Source organism: Danio aesculapii, chromosome 1 (genome assembly GCF_903798145.1).
Source record: "Danio aesculapii chromosome 1, fDanAes4.1, whole genome shotgun sequence".
Classification (NCBI taxonomy): Eukaryota; Metazoa; Chordata; class Actinopteri; order Cypriniformes; family Danionidae; genus Danio; species Danio aesculapii.
This window is the reverse complement of record NC_079435.1, coordinates 52,891,256-52,893,755: the sequence shown is the minus strand read 5'-3', so window position 1 is coordinate 52,893,755 and position 2,500 is coordinate 52,891,256. Positions and strand designations below refer to the sequence as shown.

Below are 2,500 nucleotides of genomic sequence, written 5' to 3'. Positions count from 1 at the left end.
TATCAGACCTGCAGTATATAATGAACTTATAATGTTTATACTGGTGGCTCAGTGGTTAGCACTGTCGCCTCACAGCAAGAAGGTCACTGGTTCGAGTCCCAGCTGGGTCAGTTGGCATTTCTGTGTGGAGTTTGCATGTTCTCCTTGTGTTGGCGTGGGTTTCCCACTAGGTGCTCTGGTTTCACAGTCCAAAGACATGCGGTACAAGTGAATTGAATAAGCTAAATTGGCCGTAGTATATGTGTGTGAATGCAAGTGTGTATGGGTGTTTCCCAGTGGTGGGTTGCGTCTGGAAGGGCATCCGCTGCGTAAAACATATGCTGGATAAGTTGGCGGTTCACTCCGCTGTGGCGACCCCTGATAAATAATAAACTAAGGCGAAGGAAAATGAATGAATGTTTGTACTGTATTTTTGATTTTGTGAGCATACTACCTTTTTTGTTCACTATTTACAGTTGCATGTTCATGTGAATGTAAATTGGTTGACTGTGACATAATACATAAAGCTGTAATAAGATTTCCCACAATCTCTCTCTGTTTCTTTTAGCCGGATGAGCTGACAGACGTGTTGGAGATCAGTAATACTGTCTTCACGAGTTTGTTTGTGTTAGAGATGCTCCTGAAGCTCTCAGCCTGCGGTCTGTTCGACTACATTAGCAACCCCTACAACATCTTTGACGGGATCATCGTCATCATCAGGTTTTCTGCTTTTCTAGATACACTAAATTCCACTTTTATGACTGGATTCTGACACACCACTCTCACAGAATCCAGTCATAAAACTGCAATATACTCCTTGACATAAAACTGGCCGAATGAATCAAAAATGCAGTTACATAAGATAAAACTTATGTAACTGTGGAATGTTACATTTGATCATTCTAATTATTTCAATGATTAAATTAAAGTTTTATTGATTAAAGTTTAATTTAAAGGGGACATCATATGACTTTTTATATGTTAAAGTGATATAATCAGGTCTCCGGTGGATCTACACACAAAGAAAATGTGAAAAAATACATCCTAGTAACTATGTTTTAGTAATCTTTACTCTGCAAGCATGTGCAAAAAATGAGCTGCTCACATTTCTCTCCCCTAATGACCCAGGAAGGGGATCTTATTATATTTTAAAATATTAAAATATATTATATATTGTTTAATCTGCACGTTTCCACCCACAGCACCACTGCAGCAGTCACCAATTCTGTTTACTCACTACAGCAGTTTGGGATTTACAGTACAATATCTGAGCCATAAAAACATTACGAATGAGTAGAATGATAATAAAGGGTTTTATTACACTGGAATACTCTGGAATACTTGTTTCTGATTGATCAGTTGTAACATTCCAAGATATGTTATTCCCAGTTAACAACCGCTAAATAACGCAGGCTCGTCAGGGAATCACCTTGACCATCAGTGAATACGTTCAACGTACATCTACATTCATATATATCAGCTTGACTGTCACACCATGGTTTTTGACTGTTTGGGAATAATTCCTTGGTAGAGTTGGGTACCTTTGTAACCGGTATGCACCGAACCGAATCAGCATATGAATTTCGGTGCCTAATTCTGGTTCCACTGGTGCTGCGACAAGAACATAAGAAGCATCAAGGGGTGCATCAGTGGCACACATAAGTACACGTTATGTCACCATCTCTAAATATTTAATTCTAAACAGCTTTGAGGGATACGGACACCATCAGCGATGTCAGGCGTTTGTTCTTGTTGCTTATAGAAGGCAAAGCGCAGTACAGCGCATGCGGTGAGGGACTCCCTTCATCAATGCGCATGATCACATTCATATAATTTGCTTAACCTCTTACTGTTCCTATTGCCTAAGCATAGAATAACAAAAAAAAAGTGTCAAGCCATCAGAACCGAACCGAAAACCGTGTTAAAAAACTGAGGTACGTATTGTACCGTAGGCTAACTGTACTGTTGCATCCCTAATGAACACCAATACTCGGATTTTAATATGATTAAGACAATACTCTGATCAAGAGTCTAACATGTAAACAGGGGTTTTTTATTATCTTAAAGGACCACAGACACAAACTGCGGAGGAAACATTTATAGGCTGGTGACGCAATGACGTTAATGGATCTATGTGCTGTGACATGTAACTGGGAATAATGAATGTAGCATTCAGAAAGCAACTCATGTAAACACCTGAATCATATTATTGTCTTATTCAGATTAAGGCAAATCATTAGATCATTTATGTCCATGTAAAAGTAGTCCCAAGCCCCAAACCCAGAAAAAAGGTGTTCCCTGATTTTGATGACAGCCTTTCCACAGCTTAGTAGTAAGCTAATGTAATGTTAATAACATAATGCAAATCTTGCATTCATGCTAACAAACAAAGGATCAAAAGATGAAAAAAAAATGAATTGATGTTTACTTTAAACTTATTATAAATAATTATTTATATTGTTAAATTATAATGATTAATTTTTTTTTTTTGTCAAATAATTTTGTGGCTAAAAAGTATCGG

General features: G+C 37.6%; 1 protein-coding gene across 1 annotated transcript in view; it reads left to right on the top strand.

The window, feature by feature from the left end:
- The window catches only part of cacna1hb (calcium channel, voltage-dependent, T type, alpha 1H subunit b), a 204,060-nt gene that overhangs the window by 141,172 nt on the left and 60,388 nt on the right, over positions 1-2,500 (top strand). Inside the window, exon 11 of the mRNA XM_056453793.1 lies at positions 548-699. Within this exon, the coding sequence (XP_056309768.1) occupies positions 548-699 (152 nt within the window). The remainder of the gene's footprint in view (positions 1-547; positions 700-2,500) is intronic.